We start from the raw sequence: 18,344 nt of genomic DNA, 5'->3' as shown, positions 1-18,344 counted from the left end.
CATCGGATCTTAGCTGCAGCATGCAGGATCTTTTGTTTTGGCACACGGGCTTAGTTGCCCCATGGCATGTGGCCTCTTAGTTTCCCAACCAGGGACCAAACCTGTCCCCTGCATTGGAAGGCAGATTCTTGGTCACTAGGCCACCAGGGAAATCCGCCCCTCCTACCCACCCCACCCCCCAATTTCTTTATGTAAAAAAGAAGACACAATATTCAAGTTATGGAATGTAAATCTTTTATTAAACGGTTGTCTTTCCACAGTAGTAAAGCTTTGGCACATACAGTATAAAAAATAATCACCAACCATAATTAGACCAAATTCCTCTTATCAACTGCATACTAAGTGTCTTCAATACAATTTTTTTCCATATAAAAATATTGGGAAAAATTGATAAATAACAGGTAAGAAAAAGATATTTCTAGGCAATTACTAGAATCACTTGGAAAAAATGACTACTGTGGCTGTTCTGAATACCACAGTAACAAGGACATGCTGTTCCTACAATATTGCGGGCCAGACAGTTAAGTGGAAGCAGAAGTGTCCAGGTAACTTTCCTACTTAAAATTTTGGTAATATCATTTCAAGACATTTTGTATCTTGGTTGGTGCATGTGCTTCCCTATGGATCCCAATCCAAATCACAAGTTAAAATCACTTCATTTAAAATACTGAGCGGCATCGAATATTTTGGAGAATAGATAACCTACTGCTCCCATGTATGAGAAAAGTTTCAAAACACTCCCAGGGTGATGCTTGGAGAAGCTGTGAGTTGAGCTGAAGCTGGAGAAGTGACTCCAGAGCAAAGGGCTTAAGAAAGACGCACACTAACATGGGGTCTGCTGACACCACTCCAGTTGGGATGGACCTTGGCAGAGAGCCACGCTTGTTTCTCCGGGCTGGAAATATTACTCTCGGGAATCTTCTCTGTCAGCCTGTACATCCAAAGGCATGAAGCACTCAATTGGGCAGTTGACATTCTGTGAAAATAGAAGAGAGAAGAAAAATCAACAGCAAATCCTATAAAGCCTACAGAAGAGAAAAGGGGAAGGGTGGCTTCTCTGACAGTTATTTACAGATGGAAGAATACTTCTAGCTTTAAGCACTTAGCTATACACTGGGCAACAGGAGATGCTCAAGAGAACCCACATTATGCTACAGGATACCGTATTCTCCTCTTAAGTCATTTAAAAGAGTGTTTAAAAATTTGGTTCATTCAGAAGAAAAGTACCTATAGAAAGGGACTCCCTCCTACATGCCTGATTGCCTTTTAAGGAGAAACAGGCAGGGGCCAGTGTACTTACAGTGTTTGTTCTCTGATGGTATCTCTGGGAATACTGGTTGTAGGAGTGGCCACTGGAGCCTTCGTTACCCGGCTCAGCCCCTGGCCTGCGGCAGTTGTCACAGCGCCAGCCCTGAGAGAGCAGAGGCGTTAAGTCAGAAGAGGTTTAGGATGACACAGGAACATCGCAATTTAGCACTTGTGTCAAAGAATTTCAGTGCTCAAGCTGGCAGAATACACGCAGTTAATCATAAAGGAAGCGTTGATGATGATTTCATGCATTTATAACTCAGAATGCATTTTGGCCGGTTTCTCACATTGTACAGCTGCCTTTGTTTACGCTTTTCCTTTTTCCTGAAATGTCCTATAAACTCCCATGTGTGCTAGGTCGCTTCAGTCGTGTCCGACTCTGTGCGACCCTATGGACTACAGCCGCCAGGCTCCTCTGTCCATGGGATTCTCCAGGCAAGAATACTGGAGCGGACTGCCATTTCCTTCTCCAGGGGATCTTCCCGACCCAGAGATCGAATCCGTGTCTCTCGTGTTTCCTGCATGGGTAGGTAGGTTCTTTACCACTAGCACCGCCTGGGCACCATCTGGTAAGGCTCATTCCACTCCTGACTTTCTTAATAAGCTTTCCACACTAGATGATGGGAGAGGTTTTCTTAGAATCCTAGAGCTTTTAAAAAGACGTAAGATCACTTGGACAGACACCCTTATTTTACAGGGGAGGGTAAAGAGACCCAGAGAAAGGACTGGCTGTGAGGAGCCTGAAAATCACAGGGACCTGCCACCCAGCTGGGTGAATACCAGTCATGTTCTGTCACTGGGAGGTCCTAGGACTTTCCAGTCAAGTGAGCCGCCTTTTGCCTAAATTAACCTGAGTTGGGCTTTTTTTCTTATAATCCGAAAAAACCTAAATAATACGATCACTTTCTTTTTTATATTGCCAGTTAAGTATTTCAGACATATTTCTCCATTTAAAAGCATATTCCCAAAATACATTACTAAGACAATACAGGTAAATACCTATTATAGAATCAATGAATCTTGCTTTCATATAAATGATGTAATAGTACCCACTCCTGTCTCTAGTGTTTCAGTTAGCACTTGCTTTAGAACAGGTGTCATATATGAAAGATTTTATGTGCATAAATCAAGAGGCAGAGTCTAAAGTGAGACCAAAACTGACTGCACAACAAATTCACTTACCAGCACACATTTATACACTGAGCACATGACTAGAAATGACTAGGTTCTGTGATCTTTATACATGTAAATGAAAGACCGAGACTTCCCCTCTCCCCAACTACAAGTGGTGAGATAAGATCAGAGTAGCTTCCAGGGGCTGCCCTCAGCCAGACTGCTGATGACCCTTCCCTGCTGCCAGTTTAATCTTCCTAAAAAAAAAAAAAAACCCGTCTTCCATCACATTCCCTTTCTTCTTGGGTACCTGCAACTGGCTAATACCAAAGGCATCAACTGGTGAGTCCTACCCAGGAGTATGAGCATGTTCTTGAGGTACCAGAACTTGAAAAAGCTGTTGGGAGGGTATGTTTTCATTGAAAGTAAAGGAATGTTATGTTCCATTGCTTTTATGTGAGTTTCAAAGGCATTTTGAGATTTTGAAGATTAGAGGAAAGAACAGGACTTTTTTGTTATACTGAAGTAAGACACAGATTAGAAATGGTTGAGAAGTACTGGCATAAATAATGGCCTTGCAAGGCCCTCCATAAGTGGCCCCCACCTCTTCCCATTTAATGTCTTACCACTGACAACAGGCAGAGGGTGATTTCCCCAGAGCCCACCCACGCCAGCTCCTTGCCATCCCAGGAGGGGTGATCTCTCTGCTTCCCTGCTCCCTCGACCACAATTTGCCCATCCTAAACCCCAGCCAGTTCATAAATGTCTTTTCCACCAAACCTCGCCTGCTGACATCAGCCTGCCTGGGAACTGGATTTGTCAGACCCACTCAGAACCTGACTTACTCATCCCGACTTTCAGTGTATGCTAATTTAATGCGTCCAACTATATTAAGATCCAGAACCATCTTTCACTCTTTTCATTTGTCCCATATTCCTGAGCACAGCACCAGACCTATGGTAGGCATCTATTTGGGATTAACAGAGGGTACAAAGAAGCGATCTTTTCTAAGATCTGGGTATTATTCAGAATATTTAACAGCAGTGTCACGGGCCACCTGCCCATCAGAATGGAGCAGGAGGCCTAGTGCTCCCCAAACATTTAACACTTCAGTTGCTGAAGAACGGAGGCAGTCTGAGAATAGTAGGTGTGAGGGAGAGGCTGAGGTTGCCGAGAAAGGGGAGAACTGGAAAGGGGTATGCAGTAGTCTTATGTGCCAGCAGGAAATGGGCACCCATAGGAAGTGTAACTCTCAATCATTAGCACAGAAGCTTCCCCCCTTATCTAAATAGCAAGGAGCCTGGACTATCTGGTCTTACCCGCTGGCCTCCAAAGCATGTGCAGGAGCAAATGGCACCAAGATACTCCTTCTGCCACTGTTCTCCCACGTGGTAAGTCTTCCCGTCATCATAGCACGTGGCCTCATCTACGCAGACATAGAAGTCAGACGTGTTTACAAGACCGATAACAATAATACAGACTTGATCCCTCTATGAGGGTGGGTTCTGTTTTTTCCCTAAGTTTGTATCATCACAGCCCACATCCCATGTGTTAATAGGAATCATCCATACAAGAGGTACCGCTGTACAGATCTTGGGGCGGTATTTCCAAAGACTAGATATAACGAACCAGAAAAAGTTCAATGCCAAGACAGATCATATTTTAAAAGTTGAATCCAAAGACTTGTAAAGCTTTCTTGTAACATTTCACTGCAGATTATAGTCAAAATACTCCGGTCGGAGAAGTGCTAAAGTGCCCTACAATAACATTAAATCGTGGCTCATTTTTGAAGCCTGTCTCTGCTTTCCCAAATCAAAAGATTAACAAACCCACTGTTCACTCCTCAAGATCTAAAGTCAATCATTTCCAGGGATGAGAGTTACAGCCTAGTAATGAAAAGCGAGAGTGTTCAAAAGGCACTAAAAATGATCTGTGGCAACGTACGAGGATCACACTTGAATTCTCCTTTTCCATTTCCAAGACAGGTGCAGCTCATCATCTGGCCATTCTCTCCCTGGCGATCCCACTTCTCTCCAATCTTGTAGTTCACTCCATTGTCATGGCACCATTCTGGGGGGTGGGCAAAATCAGAGGCAAGGAGTTATTGGCATTTCTGACTCACACGATGCTGAGTGTACTGGGACATGCCACCGAATTTTCAAAGCCCAGTATCTGGAAGGAGTAGTAAGGAAAGTTGAAGGTCACGATTCCTCTGACAAGCCACTTTTTTGGTTGGATTTTAAAATATCTTTGCAGCTTAACATTTTCTTGGACATTTTAAGAACCAATTTATTCCATCATAATCATTTCACAAGAATAGTCAATGACCTTCATTTGACATCTCCCTATTAAGATTTAAAATTGGGAAGGCTAAACTAGGATTTGAATAGATTTTTAGGAATAGATCATAGATGAAAAGTCACTTTCGGATTTGCAGAGATCCTGGGTACAAAGTTCAATTAACCAACAAATAAAGATCAGCTGGCTTCTTGTAAATGTGAAAAGTGAAATAAACCTAAATATCAAAATAAAAACAAAAATAATGATAAATCATGGTTGTCATTCCTACAAATAAAACTGGTTCCAAGGAATATCTAAAATTCAGTTATATATTCTTTAACTTCTATACACAAAAGATGACTTTTTTTTTTTAAAGATGACTTTTAATCTTCAAAGTTTATACTAAAAACAAACTTCAGAAGTTTGTATAACATACACGACTTCTATTTTATCAACAAGTCAGTCATTCCTAAAACTTTAATGTTATTCAATAATTATGACATCTAGGAAAAAAAAATTTTAAGTTGAGCCAAAGAATCACATAAATCAACTTACAGCTCTGCTCTGACAACTGCGCCTAAGTACTTACATAGGTAATAAATACATAGTCTTAAAAACAATTCAGTTTCAGAAATTAAAAACCACCTAATTGATACCAAATGTTAAAACTTTCAACTCCTAAACAGCAGTACGACACTTCTACTGCTCTTTCCGTTTTCAGTCAATCATGGTAGTTCTGCATTGAAAAAATTAGTTGTTTTTATATTTCAGTTTGAATTAAACCATTTCAAATACACAAGTAAAATACTCTGAAGATCTTTAAAAACTCTATTATGTTGTATTTTCCCGAATACAATTTTTGTATGTGTATGTAGGAGGCTTGTTATAAGGTATAATGGTTAACACCTATAAAAATAAACCAGTTTTCAATAATCACATCTCCTAAAAACAAAGACATAAATGCTAATACTAAATCTCAAAGCATGATAAGCAATTCCTAGGATTATTTTAACTAAAACATAATTTAAAATATTAAAATCTCTTTATTAATTAAAAATCAAATATTTTTCAACTGAAGTTGATTCTTACTGTCTACAAATGTATCATCTTTACTCTCTAGATTATTTGGCAAGGTTCAAGCTATCCAGTGTGTGTATGTGTATGTATGATATCTGTGTACGGGAGATATGAAAGTTAAGTGTGTGTATATACTATGATATGTGTGTATTTGGTTCCTACTGAGAAAGTGTTTGTGAGTATAAATGTTCATCTCTTACCATGCTCAACACTAAAGATTAAAAGAGATTTGAGGTTTCTTTGTGTCTCTGCTGCCCTTCATTAGACTTGACTCAGCAAACCTGACTTTATTCATTTAACAAGAAAATTTTAAAAATCATATTACCATTGCAAATTAATGTTTAATAGTCATACTGAAATACAACCTTTGAGATGAAGCAATATTCAACAAGTAAAATTTCCCATCATTTTTATATGATGCAAAATGTTACTTTGAGTCAAGCAATCTCCCCTCATTTGCTTCATGTTTGGAAGAGCCTTGTCTGCCAAACATGCTTCCCGGCACACTGTGAGATTGCGTGGAACTGCAGGTGATGGACAAAGCAAGCTACTCACTAGATGAATCGCATCTGAAATGACCACTGCCAAAGCCTAAGCACTGGCACGAGAGTTTAAAGCCAGAATCAGACAACCGCTCCCACTCCTCTCCAATGGCATAATGGGAAACCGTGTAGGGGTCAAAGCACGAGTCATCCGTGGGTTGACTTAGGCCTTGGTCAACTACATGAAGAAAAAGAAGGAAAAAAAAGATTTTATTATCATTTTGGACCATAAGAAGAAAACTGAATTATCGTATATAATGACTTATTCTAAACCCAAAATCCCATTAGCATTAAGAAGGATTCATCCTCAGTGCATCAGCTGCTCTGACGAACAATGCTTAGATTTTGCTAGTGAACACTTGCCACAAGCCTCTTTAAAAGAGTCTCTCTTTCATTTTTGCCCTCAGTTCTAAAAAAAAAACCTACATCATTTCTGTTAAATATAGTTCATAGAACATGGAACAGATCGTGAAGCAATTAAGAACTTCATAGGGTGCAAAGGCTGGAAATTCCTCTCCATCAGTATCTGAGTGACCTTAAGCTAGTTATATAATGTTTCTCTGCCTTTTTTCTTCCTCCTCTTTAATGTGGGGATAATAATAAAAATACTTCCTCTTGCTGAGGATCTTGTGAAGATCACATGCGATCATGAATTCCAGGTATTGGCCTATTGCCAACACTTAGAAAATGCTCACCAAGTGAAGAGTAATTATTAGAGGGTGCCTTTTGCTTTTAATGCAAAAGTCATAGCAGTTTTATATACCATTAAAATATAATCACATAAATGTGATATTCACTTTCACTGCATGTTTTGCATAATAGTGCAAAAAGCCTAGATTTTGTACATTATTGTCATAATGATCAGACTGCTTTACTTTATCAGTAAACCCAACTGTTCCAAGTAAGAGGAAGCAGTGGAATATCAAATGACTTGGTAATCACTAATGGAATCTCTTCATGTTGTCTAAGATCCGGTCTTTTATGTTTTGTGAAAGCTGATTTTAAAATAATCTATGCAAATAAAGCATGCTTCAATTCAGTCTCTAAAAATTAAATAAACTAACTTCTGTGACTTTGAATCCCATTGCGTACATTTCTTTTCACAGTGCAAAAATAAAAAACTCAAAAGCAATAATATTTGAAGTGCCTAATATTTTGAAAAGGATCATACTGGAAGAAAATAGAGTTTTGTCAAAACTAAGACATCTGAAATGTCTCAGAGCTGGGAGAACCTGGCTAGAATGCAGAATATTACTGTTGGTAATGAGTCAGAAGGAAAAATGGAAGGAACTTAAACTGCTAAGAGGGTTTCAATAACCCTCCTAAAAATAACCAGGAGTAAACTTTTGGAGGTGGAATCTTTTTAAAAAATGATGAGGAAAAAGCACAAAGTCCTTTGTGTTCTTGAAAATTCCTTTCACGTGGCATTCTACTAGCAAAACCACATGAAGCAAAAGGTGCACATTAAATGGATATATAATAAGCATAAAATGATCCACCCCCTACCCCCCAAAAAACTCAACTGCTAATTCATAGGAGTTTATATGTGAAAGAACACAGTCATCTATCAAATGAGAAAGAAGGCTGAGGTTAAGCATCTGGCCATAGGAATAAAACCTATCACTGGGCGGATAGAATTTAGCACTCCCTGCTAATAGGGAATAGGGAACTCTCCGGTGGGAAGATTCATGGTTCTGATTAGTCTCTATTTCATGTTTCTGGTGAATCTTTAGCTGTCACAGTTTGAAAAGCCAGCCGATACACTACTGGTTTAAAAGGACTTTCTAGGGAATTCCCCAGTGGTCCAGTAGTTAGGCCTTGGCACTTTCACTGCCATGGCCTGGGTTCAATCCCTGGTCAGGGAACTAAGATCCTGCAAGCCACAAGGCATGGCCAAAAAACAAAACCAAACAAATATCCAGGTGCTATAAAGAAGAGTCAATGACCATTTAACTTCTGTGGCAGTTTTGGGCCTCTATAGTCATGAAATATGGGCTAGAATCTGCCTGCCAACACATGAGATGCAGGTTCAATCCCCGAGTCAGAGCTCCTGGTGGAGATTTCAAAATGGCAGCCCACTCTAGTATTCTTACATGGGAAATCCCATGGACAGAAGAGCTTGATGGACTACAGTCCATGGGGTCACAAAGAGTCGGACACGGCTGAGTGACTGAGCATATACACACAATCATGAAAGAATGTGGGAATAAGGGAACTCTTTGGACAGAAATGGGCTATGTTGGTAGCATTTTACATTAGAAGCAAAACCTAGCTGGCACTGATATCTGCAGATAAAGAATTTCCTTTACAGGTAATCACCAGGACTTCCCTGGTGGCTCAGATGGTAAAGAATCTGCCTGCAATATGGGAGACCTGGGTCCCAGGTTTGATCCCTGGGTTGGGAACATCCTCTGGAGAAGGGACTGGCAACCCACCCCAGTATGCTTGCCTGGAGAATTCCATGGACAGAGGAGCCAGGTGGGCTACAGCCCACGGACTTACAGAGAGTCAGACAGGACTGAATCAAGTAACACTTTCACTTTCAATCCTTTCAGTACTTAAACATTACTCAGGAGCAGCAACCTAGTAAGATGAAGAGGGTCTGGGAACAGAGATCCAGAGACTTGTGTCCTGTATCACACCAGGTACTCACAGCCGGAACTCAAAGAGTGTTGGGCTAAGCAATATTTGAGGTCCCTTCCAGGCCTATCACCACATAATGTTTGAGACTCTCCTATTCTTACGTACTTTACAAACATACTAGGATACTTTGAGGGAAAAATGATGGAATTTAAAGTTGCTCATTTTCCTCATGGAATTATTTCCCAAAGTCAAAAGACAAAAACAGGAAAAGAACAGTCGCTTAAAGAAGCATCACTGGGCTGGTCCACAGTGTGCCCGAATAACCCGGACATTCACATACCAGAATTGCCCACGGTAACCACCTCCTCGCGAATCTTCTGCCTCTGCTGGTCTTTTATTGCCTCCACTATGATGTTGTAGGTGGCCCCTCTGGTAAGGCCCGTCAGGGTGGCACTAGCAGAGGTTCCAGGAACTCGGAACTGCAATGATTAGCATATCCAAAGTGGGGAGAAAGTGTTACAGTGAGGAACTGACACAACTTCCCCTATTCTTTCCTCAATAACCCCTACTGTGTAAACAAAGCAAAGGGAGACAAATAAAAGTGGAGAGGTCCCAACCAACCAAGGAGAGGAATGGAACTTAAGTAAGGGGTTGCTTCTATCTGCCAGATTTTCCTGCCCCAAATCTACCCTGCGTACTCCATAGTTAACCAGGAACCCTCACTAATTCTAGGGACAGCGTCCTCTTCATTCTACTTTAGTTGCAAGTCTGGGCAAGCCCAGTGGAAGCCTTGGACATCCCCCCTCACATAAAAGGGGGACACTGCTATGTGGGAGACATTCACCCCACTCAAGTGGCATCTGACTCCAACATGGGGTCCTTCAAACACTTTTAAATCTTCGTGGTATAGTCAGTTTTTAAAATTCTGCCACTTTCTAAAACTAAGAAAACACTAAAAACTGATATCAGCAAAACAAGAGAAATTTTAGTCAGCGAATCAACCACTTATAGGCACAGCTTCAGCCAAGGTCTTTCTCCTTTGACATGTGGTAGATAATGGGATTTGATTCTTCGAGGACAAACCATAATGATAGCATTTGAGCCCTTCCTGAACAAAAGTCAATTCAGGCAGGATCTCTCTCTCTCTGTCTTCTAAGATCATTTCTTTGTGTATATTACTATGGAACTTCAAATGATTGAGGATAACAGAAGTGATTTTATTCTCTCCACTAAATGAAAGCTAATGACACTGGTACATCTCTTAAAGTAGAGCCATCTTTAGATTAAAAACAAAACAGTCAGGACTTGAAGGGATAAATTTATACATATAGCCGATGCACTTTACTGTACAGCAGAAATGAACACAACACTGTAAAGCAATTAAACTCCAATCAAAAAAATACCAGGACTTAAGCACAACACCTTTCTAAGAGGTCCTAGAAGTAGGGTCACTGGACATCAGAGCTCTGGTCATCACAGTAGCCTAGCTTACTTTTTCCCCAGGTGTCCCAGAAGTAAAGAGAAACATGAGTTACCTGTAAGGGTTCTTCATCAATGCCAACTGGATGACATGAAATGATATACTCAGAGCTCTCCTGGAATGGGGTCCATGAGATGGTTGTCTGAGAGAGAGCTTCTTGTCCTGTAGAAGCATTTGGATTGAGTCCCACAACATGAGGGTAGAGATGATGGTCTACGTCTCCCCTGGGGACATGACCAATTTGGATCTCCTCATTTACATTCGGCGGATACGGTCTTGGCCTATGCCTTACGGGGGTGGCCGTTGTGGGCGGTGTGGTTCGCCTAAAACCATGCTCCTCAAAGATCATTTGTTGCCCAAGACTGGGCTGCTGACCAGAAGTGCCGGGAAGCTGAATACCGTTTCCAGTGTCATACCCAGGGTTGGTGATGGAAGGGGTCTTTTGAACTGTGGAGGGAACATCCAAGATCTCTGGTCCATGAAGATTGGGGTGTGGAAGGGTTACCAGCTGGGGAAGCTCATCTAGCCAAGAAAGGTTAGAGCCAAAAAAGCAAAGCGTGTTAAGCTCCCAGAAGTAGCCTCAGGAAGTCATTATCAATTCAGGCAACAACGACTATTTTACAATCTGATCAAAGCTCCTGAAAAATTAGCAGTTCTTAAATCACAAAACACTTTTTTTCCCCAAAAAAGAAATCTTTATGATTTTTCTCAAAGTTTTCTTTATAGTTTAGAAGGAAAAAAAGTGTTAGTATGAATTTATCATACACACAAAGCTTTGAAACGCTAAGCCACATAAAAGCTGCCTCTGCTCAAATTAAGCCTAATGGAACTGAAATATGCAGGCTTTTTTTTCCCTCTTTCTCACTTGAGAATCATGTTATAATGACTAGAATCTAGACTAATTATATCAGCATCTGAAGTATGAGGATATCAGAGGTTTAGCGCAGTAGTTTTTCATCGCTTGAAATGCTAAGAATAGGTTAAAACACATAACATAAAATTCATTTAAAAATTCTATCAGCATAAATCAAACATTTTCTTCAAATTAAACTGAAATTGGATTAAAAGTAAGACATTATTTAGTTCAAGCTTCAGAAACCAAATAGTAAATAAAGACAAATGAGAAAGAGTTTTCTCTTCCCTCCCCACTTTTTATAAAAACACTTTTAACTCCAAAAGAATATACAGATGAACAGCAATGATCGAAACTTGGCTTTTACATTCTAATATCTGGCTTGAACTTTCTCAAGATGAATGAATAAAAGGTCTTTATATTGACTGGCTAGGAAAAAAATGAAACTGAACTCTGCAGTGGTCAGGTCATTCTCGCTATCAAAAAGCACAACATACATGCTAGGCTGTTAGAGGAAAAAAAGAGTTCCATGAGAAATACATCAAAACCTGGAGCATTTTTTCACTGCAAGATAAATTGTCTGTAATTAGTTTTGTCATGACGGGCTCCCCATTACCCAGAAGGTGCTCGTTACCTGTCTTTTTCCTCCCAATCAAAGGCTCACTCTTCTGATTGTTCTTGAGGGCAATGACTTGGATTGTGTACTCTGTTCCTGGTTCCAGACCTGATGGAAGGACAAATCATCACATTACATCTGTGGGTTCAGCTCATCAAATGGAAGTTGATCTCTGAAACAAGCATCCTCTCTTCAGCTGGTTGCTGGCCTCTTGAAAGGCAAGGGAGACTTTGCTTTGCTTTGCTTCTGTGAACACTCAAATACTCTGTATACAATGAGCACTTAGCAAATTAATTATCTTCCTATCAAATCTGACACCTGAATAAGCACTTTAACTTCTTGGGTTATTCTTTTAACATGTTGTCACATCTGCTCTTTGAATTCAAGAAAACCTATCATCATTGTACACTGCCAGTGAAATACACATTTAGGACCAATCAATGCAGACCGTACACATGAATCTACTTAGTGCGTAGGCCAGACCACTCTCAGTGGCAGGATTAGTGAAAAGTCAGGCTACAGAACAGTGCTCTACAGGAAAGAATGATCACTTTTTGTGCAGTCCTGGTAAGAAGTATCCAAATCAACGCCTTCCATATTTGATTCTGTTTTCCTAACTCCAAAGTTTCTAAAAAAGCAGTGTCTCCTGGTACCTCTGTGTTCTATAGGATATTTTAAGTCAAGATGGTACTCTATATACACAGGTTTAATTTCTTGGACAAAAATGATACCAGAGACGTATGATCTCTTATTCCCCATCCCAAGCACACTCTCCAGCATGAGTGAGAATCAATTTGCCTCAAGACCTATCCTGAGAAACTGGATAATGAAGGCCGTGAGAGGTGGCACTCTGGCAGATCTTCTAGCTCATCTTTCTTTAGGTCGCCGAGTAAGAGAACAGTATCAGCATTTGGTAGTTTGCTTTGAAGAGTGTCTTTTTCTAGGAAGAACTGATATGTGTTTGGCAAACATAGAGCAAATAAAAAGATTCCAGAATACCATTATGACAGTACTGAGGTTATTGCATTTTCATGAATTTATGACTTCTGAGATGTATTGAGCTTAACAGCTCCTGTGTAGACAGTGCCCTCTGAGGTTATCAGAAATGGGCTTCTTGATCTGATGGTAGAGCACCAAAGACGCAGTTCCAGTCTGCTAAGCACTTTGTGTGTCCCAGAGAGTAAAAAGGAAAATGGTAGCATGGATGCAGCAGTACCAGTAATAGTAGCTTCTGTGACACCAGGGCGGGGCCGAGGGACCACTTCTCTAGGAGGGGACCCAGGCTTCTCATACTTGATGATGTAACCAGTAATCCTGGCACGGGGCGGCAGCCACGATATCAGCAGGGAGTTGGGTGTGGTGGCCAGGAAACGCAGGTTGGATGGTGCATCAATGGCTAAAAGAAAACAAAATTAGATCTCTTTAAGAAAATGAATAACCGTTTATTCATTTTCCTAGACTTTAAAAATGGACTTGAGAGAATCTAAGAATTCTATAAACTGTAAAAATGATTCACTGTGATCTTAATACAGAAGTATCAACCTCATTTTTGTTGCTCAAGTCCACATGACTGATGACACATACATACAAAGGGGCATTTCTTCAGTAGAAAGTGTAGTTACCAGTGGAGGCATCGATGACCACAGGGGAGCTCCGGGCATTGTCATTCAAGGTATACAAGTGGATCTTGTAGTCAGTACCAGGTTGTAAACCTGAAATTGGTAAAGAGATGATTTTTATCTGATGTCCATTTACTAGAAAAATTTTCAAACTCATCTGCGATTTTCATGATTCCTTCTATCATTGCCTATTTATACAAACCACTAAAGTGGTTTGAATAAATTAGAGCATGGTATGGGTGTTAACTGTCCATGAGAAATAGGTCTCAAAAGAAAGGCACTGATGCACACAGACACTTCCTAAAATAAATTTAAAAATACAAAAATGCTGTGTTAAAAGTGGCCATTTTGGTGATAAATAGGGGTGAGGACCTATTATCTGTGTTTTAATCTGATGGTCACTGGTTGGTAACTGGGATCAGAACTTTAAATCTCAAAAAGTTCTAAACTGACCCAGATATTAAACATTCTCTGACAAGTTTGATCTTTACGAAATAGTACTGTTTGCTTTTTAAATTTAATTTTGCTTTATAATCTACATAAATGTTAAGAACTATACATTCTGAGTTTCTTTTGGATTTCAAGCATTATGTATAAACTTTTTTTCCATAAGAAAGGGTTCATTGGTGAAAGATCAAATTTGATGAATGGGATTTATGCCATCTCTCTGGCAAACATGAGCAAAACCAGGCATTTGCAGGACAAAATTTTTGATCACAGGATGAAAACAGGTGGTAAACAACAGAGTTGGGTTATCATAAAACACTGAAGATAAATTTAATCCATGTACATAGTAGAAAAACTAAGAAGCTAATTTATGTTGTGAATTGCAGTTAACAAATGTGGTCAGAAGAGTGGGTTCTCAGACCTGTGATGGTGTAACTTCTGACATCTGGCCTGATGGTTCTCTGAATTGGAGTCTGGCCATTTGCTGGGATAGCATCAACTTGGAAGCCGGTGATCGTCTCAGTCTTGGTTCTCCAGCTAATGGTGATGGTGGTCTCGGTAGCATCTGTCACACGGGCCCTTCTTGGAGGGCTGACATCTGCATGGGGTTACAGCCATAGATTAGTATGAGTGCCTGGATGGCTCATATAGTTAAGGTTTTGATATTAAATTATTTTTTATATACCAAATATATCCATTTTTATATATTACTAATAATGTGTAGATTTTCCCCTGTGGCAACCAGAGAGAAAAGCTGCCAGTAATCAGGAAAAAAGAAAATATTCACCTCGTGTACCTTTTTTTTTTTTTCCCTTGAGAAATGAAAAGCTTTACAGATATGGCCGGTGTTTCCCAAGGCTGACTTTAGCTATCTACAAATACCTCAGTAAATGTTAAAATTATTGTTATCACAATATAAAATACATGTAGTAACATAAGGAAGGTATATATATTATATATGTGTATATAATATATACAATAATACATTGCTAGTATTTTGTCATTCTTATAAGGATTCATATTTTTTCTCAACAGGTATGATGCCATCCCTGTCTTGTAGATCAGAAAACTTTGACACTTTCTGTGATTTCTTAAAGAGAATAACTGTGGGTCATGGATATGGCAGAAAACTAGAATCTGGGCCACCATCGTCTAATACTTACTACACTGTTAAGACACAACAGAAGCCAGCATGCCCTCCCCAGCGTTCACTCTATGAAAACAAATTCTAACCAGTAGAACATAACCTAAGTGTAAGCCCTAGTTCACTGCACCAACACCATCACACCATGAAGTGATTCTGTGTATGTACACCAGTACACCACTGTGTACACCACTTTCTGGAGAGGGCCACAGAAGTAACTCAAAAAGAGGCAAGCTAATCAATTTCTAAACCAGGAATCATTCCATTGTTAACTTAGTAATCTAGATAGCATTTGCCATTCTTTAATTTTTGTTTATAAAGAATGCTAGTCAACACTAAAAAGTTCGATTACTCACTCTCCAGAGTTGTAACGACTCCCTGAGCCGGTCTGCTTGTCAAAGTGTCCTTAAGAGCGTAGACACTCACTTCATATTTGGTGGCAACCTAGAAAGAAGGACGCGGTAAGCTTCAACAATGAGATGTTCTGAAGCCCAGGAATTTTCACTCCAGCATTCAAAAAAATGCAATGGTTAGAAAAGAAAAAGACAAAGCTAGTGAAAACCACAGAACTGTACATTCTTAGCTTAATTTCATTCCTAGACTGCAGATGATCAACAACATATTTAACTACACAAATTTAAAAATGTATTTAGGGTTAAGCCCAAGTAAGCCATAATTTAGCTATTTCCACTCAGCTGACACAAAATGAGGAAAATGGTATTAGCCTGTTTTCTCTTTCATGATCTGAAAGGTGCAAATCATGAATTTGTCTGATCATAGAGAGGAAGAGAATAGTCTTATCTCTGAACCCTCTTTCTGTAGTTTCTCCTGAAATTGACCTTATGTTAAGAAGTACACTACTTTCCTAGGTACCTGGCTAGCTCTTTGCATGTACCTCTAGAGGTTAAAAATGACTTCAGAAAGGTAGTATTAGGCTGTGTTGGTAAAAACTAGAGAATATTTCTTGCGAGGGTAACAACATTCAGAAAAGCCATAAATAAAATGGATTTATGCATTCAGCCTATGGCTATATAAATTGCTCCCCCCTCAACACACACACATTTTAAAATAAACAGAATACATTTAAAGAGCTATGCAACATCCAGTGCTCCTCATAAAATCCTGTCCCTGAGAGTCATTTGGAAAAGCTTCATTCTACTTGACACAAAATTATTACAAAATTAATCTGACAGCAAAGAACACAGATTTCTTATTTTATTTCCACCACTGTCAACTGTGTAAGAGATGATCTACTTCTTTACTCCAGTGAAAAACACTTCTTACCATGAGCCCTGACACAACCACAGATGAGCTATCGGGAGCCAGGTTGATTTCTTTCATCGGTCCGGTCTTCTCCTTAGGGGTCACCCGCACTCGATATCCAGTGAGCTGAACATTGGGTGCCGTCCACTGGGCGGTCAGGCTGGTTGGTGTCACCTGAGTAAACTTCAGGTTGGTTGGTGCAGGAATGGCTGTTGGGATGGTTATCAGTTAGAGTTTATCTTATATAAGTGGGGGAAGGGGGGAAATAAAGTGAATTCCAACCAGTACATAGGTTGTGCTTATTTGGTTTGGTAGGTACCCTAGTCAAGCAAAGATTCAGTACAGAAAAGTACAAAAGGGGATGCAAGATGAAGAAAATGCTTGCTGAAAAATAAAGCGCTTTTTAATCCAGCAATGCTCAGGATCACTGTAAACATCTGGGTAAATGCCAACAGTCTAAGAGACTTTAGGTTTTAGTAGTTTTGGGGGGGGGGGGGGTTTGCTTTCCTTTAACAAAAAAAAAGTCATATTGGTTTATTGACCATTAGGATTGATTTTCCATTTCTAAGGGAAGATGAGCAGGAGCCCCTTTCTGACAAAAATTATCTTTGTACGGAAAACCATTTCACAGAGTATTCCATTCCAAAGATAGGATTATGTTTTTATTCTCTTTATTTGGACCCCATGGAAGATATCACTGCTAAATCTGAAGTATTCTCTGTGGTGCAGCATAGGAAGAAAATTGGCTCAAAACAGAAGCAGGAAAGAGAAGCCAAGAGCAATAATACGGATTGTCACCTCCAGGTTTTATGCTGTCACAGGGGACATCTTTAGCATTCCACGCTGCTTCAGAGACAAGCACAAGAAGATAAAGCACGGTGGAAAGCATCTGCCCTACCAGCTCTTTCCTATGCATCTGATTCCTAGGCCTTTACGCAAAATTATACACTGGGCATGTGATCTCTAACCAGAGAAGGAAGGGCTTACCCATGTGTGCTCAGAATCCTGCTACCAAGAAATGGCTCAGTTTGGGTTCCTTTCTGAGAGTAAGCTCTAGGATGCCGGATTTCTTTCTTTTTTATACACAGTGAGCATAACCACAGGGAGTCAAGAAATAATCCACAATTTTCATGTTAACTTCAAATGTCTTGCTTTATGGCCTTGGTGGTAAGCCAAGCCACTCCAAAATTTCCTATTACTAGAATTTCTCTATGTCACCTACACTTCACTGCTTATTACTGTTCTCCTGTAAAGAGGGGCTTTCCTATAGAGAGGCTGTGTTTCTGGGTACCCCCTTACATGGGAATCAATAGCCTGATAAAAGTGTAATGCACTCAGCAGGGCATAAAGCCACTGCTCCCACGAGCACCCAGTGGTGCGATGAACGATATACCTGTGGACTGGGTTCCAATCAGGGGCTGGCTCTCCATATCATCGTGCAAGGCAACCACACTGACTGTGTACTCAGAACCCGGCCTGAGGCCTTGCAGCTCTGCAGTCTCCTCTTCACCATCAGGTGCAGGGAATAGCTCATGGATTCCATCCTCAGGGCTCGAGTAGGTCACCCTGTACCTGGAAACCTGCCCCTGTGGGCTTTCCCAAGCAATTTTGATGGAATCGACATCCACATCAGTGAATGCCAGTCCTTTAGGGCGATCAATGTCTGTTAGGCAAATTAATGGTAAGAGGTTATGTGAAAAGCAAGTTGTGAAATAAGCATTTTGATAACATGCAAAGCAGTTCTGCAGATACCATTTTTTCTTTGATGAATTAAATTCCAATTAACCCACTATTAAACGGAAAATTACTTGACCCTTGCATAAGGCTTTTTGGTTTAGAAAATATTTAATGTCGCATCACTTACTAAAAACAGGTGTACATGAGATGCGTAGATATCCCACAAAATGTCCCCAAATGAGGATTTATTTATATACATTTTAGGATATTCTACCTAGATTTGTTTTGGCAATGTGATGTTAGTCTCACAGACCTGGATTTTTTTATACTTGGAAGTGGTAA

The 18,344-nt window shown here is 40.1% G+C and overlaps 1 protein-coding gene across 13 annotated transcripts in view; it reads right to left on the bottom strand.

The window, feature by feature from the left end:
• Positions 1-211: 211 nt before the first annotated feature.
• FN1 (fibronectin 1) overlaps positions 212-18,344 on the bottom strand; it is a 69,477-nt gene continuing 51,344 nt past the window's right edge. For 2 of the 13 annotated variants that reach the window (XM_043910118.1, XM_043910121.1), the window contains 14 exons: positions 17,719-17,988; positions 16,347-16,534; positions 15,419-15,506; positions 14,340-14,516; positions 13,475-13,564; positions 13,069-13,248; positions 11,871-11,960; positions 10,439-10,905; positions 9,244-9,382; positions 6,334-6,498; positions 4,366-4,491; positions 3,741-3,847; positions 1,301-1,411; positions 212-976 (listed from right to left, as the gene is read on the bottom strand). In XM_043910118.1, the coding sequence (XP_043766053.1) occupies positions 905-976; positions 1,301-1,411; positions 3,741-3,847; positions 4,366-4,491; positions 6,334-6,498; positions 9,244-9,382; positions 10,439-10,905; positions 11,871-11,960; positions 13,069-13,248; positions 13,475-13,564; positions 14,340-14,516; positions 15,419-15,506; positions 16,347-16,534; positions 17,719-17,988 (2,270 nt within the window). In that variant the 3' untranslated portion in view covers positions 212-904. The remainder of the gene's footprint in view (positions 977-1,300; positions 1,412-3,740; positions 3,848-4,365; positions 4,492-6,333; positions 6,499-9,243; positions 9,383-10,438; positions 10,906-11,870; positions 11,961-13,068; positions 13,249-13,474; positions 13,565-14,339; positions 14,517-15,418; positions 15,507-16,346; positions 16,535-17,718; positions 17,989-18,344) is intronic. The other 11 variants (XM_043910119.1, XM_043910124.1, XM_043910125.1 and 8 more) reach the window with 6 other exon arrangements.

The sequence above is a fragment of the Cervus elaphus genome, chromosome 8 (assembly GCF_910594005.1).
Source record: "Cervus elaphus chromosome 8, mCerEla1.1, whole genome shotgun sequence".
NCBI classification, from domain to species: domain Eukaryota; kingdom Metazoa; phylum Chordata; class Mammalia; order Artiodactyla; family Cervidae; genus Cervus; species Cervus elaphus.
Note: the sequence above shows the minus strand (reverse complement) of the source record. Positions and strands in the feature narration are given on the sequence as shown.